At 37.9% G+C, this 17,474-nt stretch overlaps 1 protein-coding gene across 1 annotated transcript; it reads left to right on the top strand.

Moving 5' to 3' along the window:
- Positions 1-4,003: 4,003 nt before the first annotated feature.
- Positions 4,004-6,127, top strand: LOC308430944 (chaperonin-containing T-complex member BBS12-like; the record flags this gene model as incomplete). Its single annotated transcript, XM_080930216.1, has 1 exon — positions 4,004-6,127. The coding sequence occupies one exon, from the start codon at positions 4,004-4,006 to the stop codon at positions 6,125-6,127; it is 2,124 nt and encodes a 707-aa protein (XP_080786342.1).
- Positions 6,128-17,474: the final 11,347 nt, after the last annotated feature.

The following is a 17,474-nucleotide window of genomic DNA, read 5'->3' as shown; positions in this document are numbered from 1 at the left end:
GTGTGTGTGTGTGTGTGTGTGTGTGTGTGTGTGTATGCACCTATACAGCAATTAGATGTTGTGTTATATTGATTTGCTTGTAGGAAAGTTTGGGGATGAAGTGGGGAAGTGGGGTTCTTTATTGATGATTGATGTTGGAAGACCCAGCCACTGGGCAAGGTGTTATCCCTGGTGAGTAGTCTGAGCTCCATAAGAAAGCAAGCTGAGTGCAAACCTATGAGCAGCATTTCTTCATGGCATGTGCTTCAGTTCCTAACTGCTGATACCTGCCTTTAGTTTCTGCCCTGATTTCACTCTGTGGTTTAATTTGATTGACATAGAAGCTAAATAAGCCTTTCCTCCCAGTTGCTTTTGGTTATGGTATTTATCACAGCAATAGAACTGTAACTAAGGATTATTGGGATGGGTGGGGTATGTTACCTTCAGACTAAGCTTTTGTAATGTACTTGCTTCAACTTTGAAGCCAGCATGTCTGGATGTGATTCCTCTGGTATGTTTATGGAAGTATTAGTATGAATCACATAACCTCTTTCTTAAAGAATGAAACAACTTCACCAATGAACATTTTCAGTTCTGAATTTTTATACATGAAAATTTAACATCGTGTTTTTAAATTATTTTATGCCTTTTCTTTAAAAAGTAATGCAAAAGAAAAAAAGAAGATTGCTTTCAATGTTAGCTTTAAAAAATATATCCTTCTGGGAATTTTTCCATGTACAATTATTCAATTTTACTATCTTAATGTTTTTCAAGTATGTCATTAGAGATTTTACTATCTATACTGATGCTAATTTTTTCAATCTCTATAGAAGGAATTATTTGGTTTTGTGTTTTGGTGTTTTGGTTTATTTTTTTTTTATGTTTGCTTAAATTGGTTCCTTAAGGATTTGTGTAATTCATTAGTTTGATTTAAAAGTTAATTTTCAAATTCTACCATGTACATGCTTGTCAGCCATCTCACTGACCAACCATCCAAGCAGCAAAGTGTGGAGTCTAACCTGGAACCCCAAGTGTGGAGTCTAACCTGGAACCCCAAGTGTGGAGTCTAACCTGGAACCCCAAGTGTGGAGTCTAACCTGGAACCCCAAGTGTGGAGTCTAACCTGGAACCCCAAGTGTGTACTGTATCTATGGAAGAAGGAAGGAAAGTTTGTAAAAGCAACAAACTCGGAAACCTGATGCAAAACTGTATCTACTAGTAATATTTAGCAAACAAGACTGCAACAATGTCAGTAACAATGGTCATGGTAATATCAAAGAAAGACTAGTTCTGGTTCTTTAGGTCCCATACCTAGACAGAGAACTAGAGGCAACTAAGAACTGCAGGAAGAAGGAGAATTAGCTTCTTCCAGGAATGAACACACTTATTGGTTGTCCAATGCAGAGTGGTCAGCCTTGCAATCATATGTATATGTATGTGAGAATAATAAAGAAAAGAAGGGTATCAAGTTGGCCGTGCAAAAAAGAGTAAAGAAACAGGCACTGAATTTTATAATAGAAACACTGCTAGGTCTAAAATGACACAGTGACTGCATCGCAGTGCCTATGGTGTCTTCAATACTCTAGTCTCACAAGTAGACAAGTCATCCAGACATAAGTTAAATAGGTAACCTTTGAAGTTAAATGACATCATAAATCAAATCAGTGTGATAGAAATTCACAGAATAGTCTACCCAAACATGACAGAATACATTTTCTTCTCAGCAGACCATGGTATTTTCTTCAAAATTGACTATGAGAGAATCCCAGGTCAAGGACTTAGAACAGATTTTCAACAAGATCATGGAAGAAAAGTTCCCTAAATAAAGGAAAAGTACAGGAAGCACCTACAGAACCAAGTAGACAGAACCTGAAGAGAAACACCATGGTATATTGTAGTAACAACATTAAATATGAAAAACTTAAAGAAGATATTGAAGGCATTAAGAAAAAATATACAAGCCACATATAAAAGAAAACACATTAAAATAACAGCTAAGCTTTCAATGAACAGAATCAAAGCCAGAGAGAGCAAAAAAACTTCCAATTTAAAAACACATTGATGCCAACATACACTATAGTACCTGGGAGAACTCTCGGCCATAGTCAGAATAAAAAACTTTCCACGGCATAGATGAGCTAAAGATAATTTATGATTAGCAAACCAACCCTACAGGGAATATTGAAATCAATAATTTAGATGAAAAAGAAAATAAGCATAGCACAGTCAATGGTGAAGAAAACAAATGAAGTTATAATTACTGAAACAGAAAGGCTCTCTATAGGATAACTATAGCTTTAAATGGACTGGAAAGTGGGCTCTGTGCATCCGATTTCTGTAACCAGTCGTCCTCAGAGGAAAGAACTTTACAGAAGAGATGATATTAGAATTAAGTCCATCTGAGAAGCAGAGAGAGAGAGAGAGAGAGAGAGAGAGAGAGAGAGAGAGAGAGAGAGAGAGAGAAAGAGAGATAGAGAAGGATGAACCAAAATAAACTTATCATGTAGAGCCAGGCATGGTTCTTTCCATTTTATTAGGACTGTTTTTCATTAATTTTAAAGCTTATCTCAGGAGATTCTAGCTCAACTGTCTCAAAACCTGAATGAAATCCACTATTTCTAGATATGAAGGGAGAAATTATCCCATTAAAGGCTAGAACAAATGGCTCCCATTTCTTACTTGCTATCATTCTTATAGACCCACCGTTTTGACTAACTTATTATTGTACTTAATATTCACTTCACAGGAATTTGAGGAAGCAATGGCATTAATAAAATGCAAATATATGCATGTTGGCATCTCATTTACAAATGAATTTCCCATTTATCTTTACTTTGTCTTCACATTCTTACAAGGTTAAAATAATACTCCCTTGAATATTTCTTGGCAATTCTTATAGGCATTATATATTAATTTGTGACATAAATTTAAACTTGATTTTTTTTGATGCTTTAAAACCTAACTTCTAGTTAGAAAATGCTCAGAATTTCTCATGTAATGATCTTTTCTTAGAAGGGATTTGGGCTGTATTTAATGTGTCCTAATGATCCTTAAAAATCTCCATATTTATAACTCATAAGTATGTGATTTGACGAGTAAAACAAAGAAAATATTTTGTATGAGGAAAGTGTGTAGAAATTCAATAGTCAACTTGCATATGTTAACACTCCTGTTACACTTTCAGGGCAGGTCCTACTAGCTTAGACTCTGGAGCCAGCACCCTGACCATGCTGTTAGATCAGCTTTGTAAAGAGGATGGACATTTGGTGAAAGTCCTTGACTGAGTGCCACATCCTGTTTACTCAAGGCAGAGAACAGATGGTAGCCTCTTTTCCTTGTTTTATCTCAGATGCTTGTGGCAAAGTCCTCATGGTAGTAGATACAGTTGACTAACTGACAGATGTTGTTATGGTATTGAACATGCCTTCACATTTCATCTGCAGCATGCTGATGTGAAAACACAACCCTTACCTAAAGTACAATAAGAGAGAGTTTATTCTAGAGTCAAATATGAATGTCCATGGTTTGGGAACACAGATTCAGTTTTTCCCAAATACTGTGTTTTGATCTGGCAAGAAGAATTTAATGAAGTTTTTTACACTTTATTTATATTTATGTCATATTTATACAATGTCTATAAAACAAAGAAATTAATAAATTAAAGGCTTCTAAGGTACATTGGTGGAAGCATCTAGTAGAGTGGTTAAATTAATGAGGATTCTCTACAAAGACTCCGAGTCACACCGGGCCAACTGTCCTGCGACCTTCCGGCCTCAGAGCCGCCCGAGGGCAGGCGGCAGCATGGAGCCCGAGGCGTGGGTGGGGGCGTCCTCGCGGGCTGGAACGCCAGCCCCTGACAGAGGACAGCATGGGCCCTCTCCGGGGATGGAAGAGTGCAAAGCATTCTCTTCCCAGTGTGCTGAGTAAAACATGGTGCTTCCCCAAAGCCGCCACCTCACCTCGCAGACACTCAGGTTGTAATCCTGCAATCTCCTTAGGCTCCTGGGGAAATAGATAATTTTTCATGGAGATGGCTTACAGGGTCATAAACAGAAGAAGGCATGTGGGACTTCAACAACTTTCATCATTTGCACAAACAGGAAGAAGTTTCCTAGGTCCAGTAAAAGCCACCAAGTTCATTACAGATGCGGAGTGTCATGAAAGTGTGTTAATCAGCTCAACAGTAAGGCTTCTTGAAGGATTGGATTTAACCTGTGCAGCGGGGTACCTTCTCAATGAAGCAGTTCAAGCACAGAATGGCACATACAAAATTGGAACCAGTACTCTTTTGTTTCTTGTTGGTGCATGGAGCAGGGCTGTTGAAGATTGTCTCCATCTGGGGATTCCCACCACAGTAATAGTGTCAGTAATGTCAGAAGGCTTGAACTCTTGCATTAAAGCAGTAGTTTTCCTTCAAGTACCCATACACAATGTATTTGACTACACGGACAACACAAGTACAGTTTACAAACTTGAAACAGTTGATGTCAATCTGTGTCCTTTTCTACAGGTTCCTTCAGGTCCTGGGTTACAGGAAAAGCATGATTTCAACGATGCTGCATCTCAGTTATGGTCCACTTACAGTCTTTCTGGGAGACATGCTAAATCACCCAAATTCTTCAGATCTCAAAGTAAAGTTGAAACAGAAAAAAACACATCACAAGTTCTGAAAAACAATGTATATGCAGATTCCGTCTTCAGAAAATCAGCACTAACTCACAGTAGGCATTTTACTAGAACAGATAATAGCCTCTGGACAAGCAGACCTGAAGGATTTCTAGAACAACTTGGTTCAACTCCAAAAATACTCAGATGTAATGATTTGGGGGAGTTAGCAGCTGGCTTGAGCCATGGAGATCACAGCAGCATGGCATTGGCCAAAGCAGCAGTAAGACTGCAGTGGCAGACTCTGGGTCTGCAGCAAGCCAACTGTGTGGCACCCTTTATGTTTGATGTTTCAAGACTCCTCACTTGCTGTCTCCCAGGTTTACCTGAAACTTTTTCCTGTGTGTGTCTAGGATATGTCACTTCTGTAACCAAATCTAGCATTGCTCTGATCAAGGAATTGCAGGATCAGCCTTTCCGGGTGATTCTCATTGAGGGTGACCTCACAGAGAGTTACCACAACCTGGGATTTAATAAGTCTGTAAATGTTAAGATTAAGTTAGATAGTGGGCAGCTTTCAGAAGACAGTGCAGAAGAACTGTGGACAAATCGTGTGTTAGAGGTGTTAATTCAGTTCAATGTGAACCTCATCTTGGTACAAGGGAGTGTATCTGAACACTTGACTGAAAAATTCATGCACAGTAAGCAGCTGGTAATTGGGTCCGTGAATGGCCGTGTGCTGCAGGCGTTTGCAGAAGCCACAAGAGCACTGCCAGTGTCCTATGTTACACAAGTGAACAAAGACTGTGTGGGCAGTGGGGTCTTTGTGACCTTCTGGACGAGTCCTCATGATACAGACAGGAGCAACAGAACGGCAGTCTTGTTAACAGCAGAAAGAATTAATCTGATTACAGCAGTACTCACTAGTCCAGCAAGTGCTCAAATGGAAACCAAGGAGGACAAGTTCTGGTCCTGTGTGTATCGTTTATATCATGCCCTAAAAGAGGAGAAGGTCTTCCTTGGAGGTGGTGCTGTTGAGTTTTTATGTCTTAGCCATCTTCAAATTCTTGCTGAGCAATCTTCGAATAAAGGAAACCATGCTTGTTCAGGATGGCTTCCTAATTCTTCCTCTTGGATGGCTTCATCTCTGTCAGTCTACAGACCTACTGTGCTGAAGTGCCTGGCAGGTGGATGGCATGAATTCTTGTCAGCTGTCATGTGCAACACTGCCACTCACCCATCAGCAGTGGAAGCTAGCACATTCATTCAACATCATGTACAAAATGCCACAGACTCTGGCTCTCCTTCATCTTATATCTTGAGTGAATATAGTAAACTAAGTAGTGGACTTTTTCATTCAGGCATTTCCCATAACCTGGAGCTAGTTCAAAGAGTCTATGATGCTGTTACACCAAAGATTGAAGCATGGTGCCGAGCATTGGATTTAGTGCTCTTAGTGCTTCAGACAGACAGTGAAATAATTAACGGACTTGTACACACACAGGGGAATTCACAGCAATTAGATGGAGTTTTATTTTTGTAGTTGTGTATGTGTGTGTGTGTGTGTGTGTGTGTGTGTGTGCGCGCGCGAGCGTGTGTGTGCACACACACACACACTCATACACACACACACACACACACATGCATATGGGTGCCTGAGAAGGCCAAAGGAGGGAATCAGATTCTTTGGAACTATAATTACAGGTGATTATAAGCCACCCAACACTGGGTGCTGGAACCCAGCAGTATAAAAGCAACATGCACTTTTGAGCCAGTTTTCCAGACTTAATAAATCTTAATAGTCAGATAATAGTGTATAAATTACCAGTTATTGTCAAAAATAAAAGAGTTGATGTCTTTCAAAAAAAAAAAAAAAAAGACTTGGAGTCTATCTGATGGCATTTTAACCTTTGTGTTAGGGATTTGTTTGTATATTCCAAAAGAATATTAAACTTATCATCATAAGACTGTTAAGTTGAACACAAAGGTAAGCAACAAATAGTGTTAATCAGATAAAGATAGGCCAAGTTAATTTGGTTCTGTACCAATAAGCACAGAGGTTCTAATTAGCCCATCAGCCCTGTAGTGTATTTTTCCCTAGGAACTTCAGTTCACAGCTACCATCTTCTAAGACAGATGCTACACCACTCTATTTTATTTTTAAATAAAAGAAAAACTAGGCCTGGGGAAATAGCTTAGGGGAAAGTGCTTGCCTTGCAAACACAAGGGCCCATTCTCTCTCCCAAACTCAGGCTCAGCCTGGCTGGCAAGCAAAAAAAAAAAAAAAAAAAAAAAAAAAAAAAAAAAAAAAGAAAAGAAAAAAAGAAAAGAAAAAAAGAAAAAAAGAAAAAAATTTCTGGATCTCACTGGCCTAATTGGTGGGTTTTAGGTCAAAGAGACATTCTACCTGTAAAACAAGTTAGTCAACTCTTGGTATCTGAGGTTCATAAACACACACACGTGCACACACACACACACACACACACACACACACACTCATGCACATTCATTAGTGTATATATGCTATATAATTTTGGGTTTCAAGTAGAAGTTATATCATTCACTTTGGCTATCTCCCATTATACTTTCCCATTTGCACCTCCCTTTCTGAGGCCCTTCCACTAATTGCAACCCTTTACCCTTGTTTTCCTCTGCTTTCCTGTCACATATACATAGATATAAAAATGTAACACATTGTGTGCATAGTTGAAGTTTTATGTCTACAAAATTCTAGAATCTACAAATGAGATTAAAACGTGGTCACTAAATTGTCCCACTGAGGGAAAACTGTTACCTGGCTAGGGGTCCTGAGCTATACCAAAGGAAGAAGGGAACAGGAAGGTAACATATGTCCTTTGCTTTTGTCTGAGTGCAGACACAGTGTGACCATCCCTCTCATGTTCCTGAAGTCTTGACTTCCCTCCCATAATGCACTGATAAATAAACCTTTCCTTTCTTCAGATACATTTTGTCAATGACCAGGAAAGTAACTGGGACAGGAGAAACACTCTAAGAGAAAACAAAACTGGGAGTATACCTTAAAATTTAGTCAGCATTGGGGATATACCTTGAAATTTAGTCAGTATTGGGGATATACTTTAAAATTTAGCTAGTTATATTTGCCACAGTATTATTCATACATAGCTATTTTATCTTAATAAAGGAAAAAGAAAACAATTGTTGATAATATGGAGAATTAGGGATGTTTGGCACAAGAGAAAAAAAGGAATTAAAAGTTGATGAGGCACAGTAAAATGTAATGAATTCTTGTTGTATTTGATCTTTTAAAATTTGCATGCCATGCAGCTCTAAACACTGGAAAGGCCTAAAGACCAGAAGCAATAAACATCATTATAACAACCAGAGATGCTTGGGTGAATGCTTAATTTTCGATACAAAAATAGTCCAAAATGATCTCCAACATCTTGTCAGAACAAATAGCTAGGAAGCTGGCCATTATTACCAACACTTTGTCAAACTCTGGCATCAGCCTGAAGAAGTTTCTCTGTACAAAGTTAGGACACCCTGAGCACCATACCACAGGAGATCAACATACATCAATTATTTAAATCTAGGGGTGCTTGAGAAAACTATAATGTAAGTCTAATATGGTGGTGCATGCCTTTATTCCAGCGGTAAAAAGGCGGAGAAAGGTGAATTTCTGTGAGTTCGAGTCCACGTTGATTTATACAATGGGTTTCAAGCTGGTCAGTGATACCTGTTAAAACTGTCTTTAAAAAAATTACTGACAAAAAATGGTATAATTTTAAGCAAGACATGTTTAAAATCTGTACATTTATCTTTGCTTTGTAAAATAAAGTTGTAAAAAAAACTGTCTTTAAAAAACAAAGTTTTCTTTGTTATGTATATGGTATTCATAACTACATGCAGGCAAACAATCAAACATGTAAAATAAAAATAAATTAATATTTTTTAATCTCTGGATTAATTACATTTTATCATATGATAGAAACACATGAAGGGACAAAGTGAGCAGCAACCAGCCTCTATGTCCAGAGTCCACATGTACCTGATCTCCTCATCACATTTCTTTTTTATCTTTTAAAAACTATTTATTAGATACTCTCTACATTTGCATTTGAAATTAATACTTAAAAACAGTAATTCTAATATCAAACAAAAAGCTATACAGTATATAGTAACCACCTAATGACCTATTAAATCATTCAAAATTTCAAAGTCTAGATGCTTTACTTAATTACTCAGATTAAGAATCAGAATTTAAGATGCAACCAGAATCAGACAGCCCACCTGTTCTCAGGGGTAGTTGGCACTATCAAATCAACTCCCAGCATTCTGGCAGCATTGTTACGACGAAATGGAAGAAATCATGTGGCAAACTATTAGAAGCAGATGGACCTCTGACATGCAGCCCATTTCTATGTGCTGAGGGCGAGGCTGACTGCCCAGTGCATTAAAAGATAAAAAGAAAAGCACAATGAATGGAATAATTAGAGTCTAATCCAAAATCACAGGCACAGGGAGAGAGACTAGCCATGAACATTTGGATACAAGTCTATCCTATCTTTTGTCCATGACTTCAAGGCTGCACTGGAGAAGGAGGGAAGAACACATGGATACGGCATCTCATGCTCACCTTGTATTTACAAGACATATGGCAAGCTTGTGACAAGACAACTAATTTGTGGGATCAATTTATTTTCTGAGCGAATCTCAGTTAAATCCACATATAGGTGCCTATAGAAACTACAGTGACACAAAGCCCAACCTTGTACCATGGATCGAAGTTCCCTTTGTCTTTATCTATCTTCTAATTGATTCTGATCACAGGGTGGTAAGGATTTGGAAGCTCTAAAATGACATTTGATTCACAATCATGGCCTTGATCAGAGATACTGTCTCAGTCACCAGATACTCAATAATCACTGTGTCAGTGTTTGGAGTCTTATCTCATAGCATCTCATATACCTTTGATTTTGTAAAAGTTTTGAACCTAAGTAAAATTTAAAATGATAAGACATCATCTCGCTTATTTTTGTCCAATCCTATTAACAACCTCAAATGTCCTTTCTCTAAGAAACAAGAAGATAAAGAATGAAACAGAAAAAGCAAGAAGAAAGTTAACAGAGAAACGGAGATGTGAAACTATTTGTGCAAAAAAGAAGCCCATGTCTGACAACCCTGTCCCCTAAAGTGTACATGCTCATGTCAATCACTCTGACCATGGGCAGAGTGGCAGCAGACTGATGCCAAAATGACATTTCTTTTTTCTTCATGACTGCAAGCATTCTATGACTTGCCATGAGGCATGTCCCGTTGCCAACATCATCCTACTTTGGGATATTATAGCAAATGGTGACAGTCATTTGAACCAAAGCAGTGGCAATGACTAATGATTCTAACTGGTCTTCTCAGGGAGAGGATGGACAGCTACATCTGTAGAGTGATGTACATCAACATAGCATTTTATGTAAGTGGATTGAGTCTCTTACAATCCCTCTGTTTAAGTATACTTGCATTGTTACTCTTTTTAAACATGTTAGAAAATATGAGTATTTGCGTTTTGATGACCAATAAAGTTTAATAACTAATTGATGCTAGTAATAAAATTATATTACCCATGATTGTAATATGGATTATCTAAACTTTAAATATTAAGGCATGGTCTTCTGCCCAAATAAAGAATCATATACATTCATCACCTTTAAATACTTTTCAAGTTCATATGCAAGATGGTCAACATAATGCACTTAACCCTGATCACTTTTTTTTTTAGGAAACTAGTTGTTATTCTGAAACAATGAATGTGTCTAGTGCACTTTGGAATCACTCTGTCAGAGGATCCTGTATTTTACGGCTAGAGAACAGAGCAAACTCCCAGAATTACAGATCGGGACTTGTGTCCAGAATGACTGGGAGCTAAAAATCATTTCTGTCCAAGGAAATAGTTCTTCATTGGTATTTCTTCTGTTGAAGTGTTACAATATTTTTGCCAAGGTCTTCTTGTCCTGAATTTTGTTCTCAGACTGGAGAACAGTGGAAGTGATTTTATTTTTGCATTTTATTATACTTTATTCATTATTTTTAACTTTTTCATGCAATATATTTTGATCATATTCTTTTGCCAATGATTTCCAGATCTTCTCCTCTCACTACCAGCCAACGTCATGCTCTCAAAACAAAACAAAACAAAAGAACTGAACAAAGCAAACTCCAAAACATCAATCTAATGGTAACAAAGACACACATATATACACAAACACACACACACACACACACACACACACACACACACACACACACACACACACACACGGAGAACATTTTGTGTTAATTATCTATTATAGAATAGGAGTCTCCCTTAGAGTCTCACTAATATACCCAATGTCACACCAATGGAGAAAACAATTGTCCCTCTCTCAGCAGTTATCAATTACAAACAGCTTCTTGACTGAGAGTGTGAACTTTTGCCCACTTTCCCTTCTCCATTTTGAGATTTTTTTTTTCTGCCTTAAATTCGTGCAGCTCTTGTGAATGCTGCCACATCTTTCTGAGTTCATGTATGCATCTGCTCTGTTGTGTCCTGAAAATATTGGTTACTTGGAGACATCTACCATTTGGTTTTTGGCTTTTTCCTGCCTCTTCCATGTAAACCTCTGAACTTTTAGGGGAGGGGCATGATAAATGCATTTTATTCATGATTGAATGCTCAAAAGTCTCTCACTTTTTGCAGATTGTTCAGATGTGAATTTTTGTGTTAATTCTTATCTACTCTGAGAAGATGAAGGACGAACGAACAGTGTTCTGATCAATAGGCATACAGTATGTCACCAGGAGTCATTTTATTGTTATATTTATTTATTAGAATGGCAATAGGTTTTACCCTGAGGCCCATAATCTATCTAGACTCAGGTAATTACCCTTACTAAAAGAGTCAGGTGTAGATTTCATCTCAGGCAGTGAGATTTAAATTAAATAAAAAGGTAGTTGATTATTCTCATAATATTTGTGCCATACCTGCACCATTAGATCATGAGGCAGGTTGCTGTTAAAGGCCACAGAGTTCATGGCTGATTGAGGATGACAATGACATTTCCAGGAGTGTGTATAGTGTCTTCCAGCACTAGGAGCACTTTCAGTAAGTACAAAGTTTCTAGTTGTGCCTCAGCTTGATCTCTTCATGTTCAATGACATAACCAAGTGGTGTGTTCATCCATAGGGCCTTACAGTCCTGCTGTGGAGACTTGTTCATTGGGAGGATTTATGGAACTGGGCCAATAATTCAGCTAACAGTAACTCATTCTTGGCACTAAGAATTTTACTCTGTAGCATATGACGTGGCGGTATTGTCTCTCCTATTGTATGGTAACATTTAAATCTCTTATATGTATTTTAGGAAGCCTCCAAAACAATAGACTCCCATGTGGCTTTTAAAAGGCCTTTAAATTAATTATGCCTTTCCATATTCCCCCTGGAAACCTTCTTTCTCATCCTCTTACCCGTTTAATTCTTTTATTCAGACATAGATATAACTTCACACATCTACAGATGCCTGATTTTTTTTAACAAAGAAACCCAAAATTACTCACTGGAGAAGAGACAGCATTTTCAATAAATGGTCTAGCTGGGGAACTACATGAAGAAGAATGTAAATAGATTAATAACTATAATAATATATCCCCTATATATATATATTCTTCTGTAACTTCTGTGGCCTTCCTGATCTCTGAGAATGAAGAGCTCTGTTTAGTCCCAAGAGGGCTATAGGGTTTGGTTACAGGAAAGGACCAACATTAGAATCGACATTTACTTAGCTGAAAAAAGTCCAGGATCTTGTTGGCAGAAATTTTTCATCCAGTGGAAAAGATGAGTGTTTTTTTAGACAAGAGAACCAAGGCCAACATTAGTGAAGAGGCTGAATAAAACTGGGGATTGCTCTTCAATAAAAAAATAAATGGCAACCTACAGATTGGGAAAGAATATTTATCAAACCTACATCTGACAGAGGACTAATATAAAATTTAATAAGAATTCAAGCTATTAGACACCAACAATCCAAATAACACAATGAAAAAATGGGGTACAGAGCTAAACAAAGAATTCTCAACAGAAGAATTTCTAATGGCTAACAAACACTTGAAGTAATGTTCAATGTTCTTAGTTATCATGGAAATACAAATAAAAATCACCCTAAATTCCATCTTACACCTAACAGAATGACTAAGAACAAAACCTCAAGTACATACTGCTGAGAATGTGGAAAAAGGAGTACATTCCTCTAGTGTTGGTGGAAGTGCAAACTTATACAACCACTCTAGAAACAAATTTGTTGATTTTTCAAAACACTGGGAATAGTTCTGCCTCAAGACCCAGCTATACCACTCCTGAGCATATACCCAACAGATGCTCTACTATACCATAGGGTTACTTGGTCATCTATGTTCATAGCAGATTTATTCAAAATAGCCAGAAACTGGAATCAACCTAGATATCCCTCAACTGTAGAATGGATAAAGAAAATGTGGTAAATCTTCACAGTGGAAAACTATTCGGCTTTTAAAAATTAACGCATCAAGAATTTTGCAGGCAAGTGGATGGGACTTGAGAGTATTATCCTGAGTGAGGGAACCCAAAACCAGAAAGACACATATGCTATCCATTCACTTATAAGTGGACATTAGCCATAAAGTACAGGAAAGCCATGCTATCATGCACAATCCCAAAGAAACTGGGTAATAAGGAAGTTCCATGGGAGGATGCACAAATGGCACTCAGAAGGGGGAAAGTAAATAGTCATCTGAGGTGGCTAGAGAGAGGGAACTGGGTAGGAAAGGAAGGGAATGGGGATGAGGATCAGGTGTGGGCAGAGGGGGTAATGGGAGAGAACTGTGAGTGAGAATGAAATTTATGGAATGGGGAATCACTTGGTGACTATCTGGAGGACTGTAAGTGGGAATGATACAGGAAGTCTATGGGGTGAGCCTACTACTGCATAAAGATATAGAGACTGAAGTAACAACATCCTGTAGCCAGGCAGGACTTTTAGAGCAGGGAGGGGGACATCAATCAACCCACAAAGCCTTCAACCCAAATATTGTCTTGCCTACAAGTTATGTAGAGATAAACATGGAAGAGAGACCGGGGAACAGCCAACCAATGACTGCTCCAACTTGAGACCCATCCAATTTGAAAGCCAATCCCATACTATTGATATTCTGCTGTGCTTTCAGAGAGGAACCTAATACAATTGTCTCCTGAGAGGTTTCACCCACCAGTGGATAAAGGCAGATGTAAGTCCCACAGCCAAACATTAGGCTGAGGCTAGGGAGTATTGTGGAAGACTTGGGTATAGAAGTGAACAAAGAATTCTCATAGAGTCAATTATCTTGGACTATGAAGGTTCACAGAGCCAAGGAGCTTTCAGGAGTTAGACCTAGACCCCCTACACATTTGTAGCAAATGTGCCACTTAGACTTCATGTGGGTAACCTAACTTAACCGGTGGCTATCTCAGTCTCTGTTTGCTACCATTAGGTTGCTACCTATACTGCCAGGTTGGGCCTCAGTGGGAAAGGATGTGTCTAGTCCTGCTGGGATTAGATGTCCCAGGGTGAGGGGATACTCAAGGGGGAAATCCCTTTTCTCAAGATAAGGAAGCATAGGAGGAAAAACTTGTAAGGATATGGCTGGGAAGAAAAGGGGAAGGGGGCTGTGGTTGAGATGTAAAGTGAATAAAAATGAACAAATTTAAAAATGAAGTTGGGAGAGGAAAAATAGAGGGAGAGACAAGAAGGGAGGAAGGAGAGTATCTGTAGGAATTGTTCACAGTGTTAGACAAGAAAATCATGCAAGTTTTTAAAATGGCTTTAGGGCTTAGTACAGTGATAAAGGAGTTTCAGAAATCTCTAAGTAATTAGAAATACATCTGAAAGTACTTTGTAAGCTTAAAGAATGCAGAGTTGTTCTTGTTAAGAGAAACTTAAGCATTCTTGAACAAGGAGATGTTGTCCAGCATATCTGTAGCTGGGACCAGTCTCTTCTCAGTCTCTGACATGGGCCTTACCATTCTATCTTCACAAAAGACTTCTTAGGAAAGAAAGACTTCCCTGATGAGGAAGAAAACAGGATCCCTCTGCCAGACCACTAGCACAGACATTCAGCTTCTGTGAATCTCACACTTCCATGCTGCCAAGGACAGCTTTTCTGCTTCTATTGTCTTGTAGAGCAATGAATTCTGGCTTGTAGGGGGAAAAAAGGACCATCTTATCTTTTGAAACACATTTCAGCCAAGAGCAGGAAAAGCTTTCAAGCCTCATTTGCATAATAAACTGCCCACAATGTGAGGATTCATGAAAGAGAACTGTAAACGGACCTTCAGAAGGCGACTAAAATAAGTGAATGAGTGTCACTAGTAGGGTGATTATTGCAGACTTGAACAATGTCCCTGTGAGAGGGGCTGTATAAACAACTTCCTTAGAGATGAAAACCCAGTCTAGGAGGCAGGCTGTAGCCTGCCAGCCAATTTGCTTGCTGGCACCTATTTCCGCATAGATCACAATGCAGAAGGTGTCAGGAGGGCTGTCAGCCTTGACCTAGATTTGAATTCTACCTCTAAAATACTGGGTATGTGTGATCACTCTGAACTTTCATTCTCTTATTTAATGAAGGGGTGTTAAAATGCCTACTATGTTGGGTTCAAATTCTATCTATCTATCTATCTATCTATCTATCTATCTATCTATCTATCTATCTATCTATCCATCCTTCTCTCCTTCCCCCTGTCTATGTGTATGTGCTTTTCAAATAATAAACACAAATATTAATGTTTATAATGCCAAGGCACAGGGAACTGGGGGCCTCTCCATGGCCCGGGAAGTCAGAAGAAGGTTTCTGATGCAAACCTGAAATTTTAATAGCAAATAAATAAAAAAATAAAATATTAAAAACATGGCTAGAAATCTTTCTTATTGTTGTTCCAAGTGACATAGAGTTAAATTAAAAGTTTTAAAAGTAAAGAGGTACAGTCAGAGAAGATGCTAAACCAAAAAGCTACTAACCCAAAGAGTCCAGGAGATCCAGGATACAATGGGAAGACCAAACTTAAGGATAATAGGAACAAAAGAAGGGTGAAAAATATCAACTAAGAGGCACAGTAAATATCTTCAACAAAATTGCAGAAGAAAACTTTCCTACCCTTAATAATGAGATGACTGTGAGCATAAAAGAAGCATACAGAACTCCAAATAGAGTAGACCAGAAAAGAAATTCCTTCCAACACATAATAGTCAAAATGCCAAGTTCCCAAAGCAAAGAAAAATACTAAAAGGAGTAAGGAAAAAGGTCATGTAACATATAAAGGCAGACCAATCAGAATCACACACGATTTCTCAACAGAGACTATGAAAACTAGAAGATCCTAGACAGACATCATGCAGACCATAAGAGAACACAAGTGTCAGCCCAAGCTGATACACCCAGCAAAACTCTCAGTCACCATAAATGTAGAGACCAAGACATTCCAAGACAAAACTAAATTTACACAATATCTGACCACAAACCCAGCACTACAACAAATTATAGGTGGAAAACCCAATACAATGAGAGAAACTACATCCTAGTAAAAATAAGAAAATACCTGAGCAAGAAAAAAAAAAAGAAAAAAGACACACACAATTCTACCCCCAAAAGCAAAAATAGCAGGAAACAGCAACCACTATTTCTTAATATCTGTTAACATAAATGGACTCAGTTTCCCAATAAAAAGATATAGACTATCAGACTGGATACATAAACAAAATCCAGCATTGTGCAACATACAAAAAATTCATCTCAGAGACAAAGACAGACACTATCTCAGAGTAAAGGGTTGGGAAAAAACCTTCCAGGCAAACTGCCCAAAGAAGCAAGCTGGAGTGGCCATTCTAATATTGAATAAAGTAGATTTTCAACCAAAAGTTATCAAAAAACATAAGAAAGGACACTTCTTACTCATTAGAGAGAAAAATTGTCAGGAGGAACTCTCAATCCTTAACATATATGCTCCAAATACAAGAGCAACAATATTTATAAAAGAAACCCTACTAAAGCTCAAAAAATACATTGCAACCCACACAATAATAGTGGGAGACCTCAACACAACACTCTCACCAATGGACAGATCATGGAAAGAGAAACTGAAAAAGGACAGAGTAAAACTAGCAATGGTTATGAACCAATTGGAATTAATAGACATGTACAGAATATGTCATCCTAAAACAAAACAAAACAAAAAAAAATATACCTTCTCAGCTCCTCACGACACCTTCTCCAAAATTGACCATTTATTAAAAAGAGCAGGGTCAAAGAAGAAGTAAAGAAAGAAATTAAGAATTTCCTAGAATTTAATGAAAACAAAAACACAACATACCCAAACCTATGGGATGAAATGAAAGTGTACTGAGAGGAAAACTCATGGCTCTGAGTGCTTCCAAAAAGAAACTGGAGAGAGAATACACTAGCAACTTGACAGCACAATTGAAAGCTCTAGAACAAAAGGAAGCAGATACACCCAAGAGGAGTAGATGGCAATAAATAATCAAACTTAGGGCAGAAATCGACCAAATAGAAACTAAAGAACCATTCAAAGAATCAACAAAACCAAGAGCTGGTTCTTTGAGAAATTTAACAAGATTGATAAACCCTTAGCCAGACTAACTAGAAGGCAAAGAGAGAGTATCCAAATTAACAAAATCAGAAAAGAAAGTGGAGACATAATAACTGAAACTCAGGAAAATCAAGAAATCATCAGATGCTACTATAAAAGCCTATACTCAACAAAGCTGGAAAATCTGAAGGAAATGGATGAATTCCTAGACAAATACCAGACAATAAAGTTAAACCAGGATCAGGTAAACCATCTAAATAATCCAA

This window comes from Micromys minutus (genome assembly GCF_963924665.1).
Source record: "Micromys minutus genome assembly, chromosome: 16".
NCBI lineage: Eukaryota > Metazoa > Chordata > Mammalia > Rodentia > Muridae > Micromys > Micromys minutus.
Note: the sequence above shows the minus strand (reverse complement) of the source record. Positions and strands in the feature narration are given on the sequence as shown.